The following is a 1,999-nucleotide window of genomic DNA, read 5'->3' on the forward strand; positions in this document are numbered from 1 at the left end:
CCTCCTCTCTCTCTCTCTATCTCTAGCACACGCACGGCACGGCACAGGCATGGCGAGGAGAGGAAAGAGAGAGACCCCACCCCCTTTCGGGCCGGGCTTCCCCTTCCATGTGGTGACACGGCGCCCGCACGTGTGCACGCCGGTGCGCGCGCCATACGACCGCTACTTGTAGTAATCCAATCCAATCCATCCCGATTCTTTCTTTCCTTCCTCTCTGACGCACGTACGCACACGTCGTCCTACCTAGAGCCTAGACTCGCTCGCCCTCGCCGTCGTGCTACAAATCGAGCTATCAATCGACCGATCGGGAGGCGGTGGTACGATGAGATGAGAAAATGGATGGATGGAGGGAGATGGTGTGTAGGCAGGGGGACGTACCGTCTTGGCGTGGTCCTGGATGCGGAGGCGGGCGCCGGGGCCCTGGTGGCGCCAGGAGGCGAGCGCCGGGGCGAGGAGGCGCTGCATGTCGGCGGTGACCTGCGCCTTGAGCTGCGGCGACTTGAAGAAGGCGCCGACGAGGCCGTGGACGCGCCGCTGCAGGCCGCCGTTGATGACGAGGATGGAGGACTTGCCCATGAGCTCCGTCAGCGACCGCGGGTACCACGGCACGAACGACCGCGCGTCGCTCTGCAGCACGAACCGGTTCACCTCCGCGTCCGCCGTCACCACCGTCGCCGACCCGAACAGGTGCGACCGGAACACCGCGCTGCCGTACCTGCATGCACGCGCCCACGGCCCGCGTCAGTACAGTACCACGCACGTGCATGCGCGCGCGCTGCCATGCCATGCCATGCCATGGCATCGATGGGTGGACGGATGGTGCCACGCGCACGCGTGCCGCCACTGTGCTGCGCCAGGGAAAAGAGACGGCTTAATTTCACTCACCGGAGGCGGCGCTTGTCGACGAACGCCTCGGGGCGCGGGGAGTAGGAGCAGGAGACGAAGTCCAGCGTCTCGCCGACGACCGGCCACCCGAAGCTGCCGGGAGGGAGCTGCGCCCCCGTCTTCATCGCCCGCCTCCTCGGCCTCGCCACGGCCGGGAGCAGCCTGAAGCACAGCAGCCACGCGGCGGCCAGCAGGGCCCCGGCGGCCGCGCACGTCGACGGCGCCGGCCAGGAAACGGACATCGCCGGAGGCAATTGCTGTCACACCGTGTCTGTGTGCGCGCGTGTCTGCGACTATCCTTGCACCGCCCGGCCGGCCGCTTACTTCTGATGGTGCGGTGCGGTGCGGTGGAGTGGAGGTGGAGATACGCGACTACGAGAGGACGAGGGGTTCCGAGGGGAGGAGCACCTATATGTAGGCGGCGAGTGGGGAGGAATGGAAAGAATTGGCAGCAGCCGAGCGCAAAAGGTACGGGCGGGGGCGAGGGGAGAGATTTTCCGAATATAAGCAATTGGGGAGGGGATTGAGATTTCGTAGTACTAAATCAAATCTTACATTAAGATTTTCTGAATATAAGCAATTGGGGAGGGGATTGAGATTTCGTAGTACTAAATCAAATCTTACATTTAAGATTTTCTGAATATGTTTTCTCTTTTTGCGTAGCCCCCAACATCTATCAAATCATTGTGTATCGTGGCACAGTGCTGGTACTACTACGGACGGAGGACTGGCTAGATATATCTTCCTTCGCTATGTTTGTGTGTTTCCTTCTCTGTGTCCGGGGTCCGGAAGATTGTGAGCCCCGAGCGGAACCAACCGATGCTGGTGATGACTGATGCCTGATGCGGGGCCCAACAAGGATATCTCTACTATTAAAACCCCCTCCGTTCATAAACATTTGTCTTTCTAGACATTTCAACAAATGACTACATATGAAGCAAAATGAGTGAATCTACATTAAAAATATGTCTACATACATCCGTATGTTGTAACCATTTGAAATGTCTAGAAAGACAAATATTTAGAAAACGGAGGGAGTATTAATTAGTACTATTAATTAATTAATTACTAATTTTAAAAGATATATACAATTAATTAATAATTAATAACCACT

The 1,999-nt window shown here is 57.2% G+C and overlaps 1 protein-coding gene across 1 annotated transcript in view; it reads right to left on the reverse strand.

Annotated features, from left to right (window-relative positions):
• Positions 1-1,351, reverse strand: part of LOC123060342 (cytochrome P450 90D2) — a 7,237-nt gene extending 5,886 nt beyond the window's left edge. The window contains exons 1-2 of the mRNA XM_044483023.1: positions 886-1,351; positions 379-715 (exon numbers count right to left, since the gene is read on the reverse strand). Coding sequence (XP_044338958.1) covers positions 379-715; positions 886-1,127 — 579 coding nt within the window. The 5' untranslated portion in view covers positions 1,128-1,351. The remainder of the gene's footprint in view (positions 1-378; positions 716-885) is intronic.
• Between the last annotated feature and the right edge of the window lie 648 nt (positions 1,352-1,999).

Source organism: Triticum aestivum, chromosome 3A (genome assembly GCF_018294505.1).
Source record: "Triticum aestivum cultivar Chinese Spring chromosome 3A, IWGSC CS RefSeq v2.1, whole genome shotgun sequence".
Taxonomy (NCBI): domain Eukaryota; kingdom Viridiplantae; phylum Streptophyta; class Magnoliopsida; order Poales; family Poaceae; genus Triticum; species Triticum aestivum.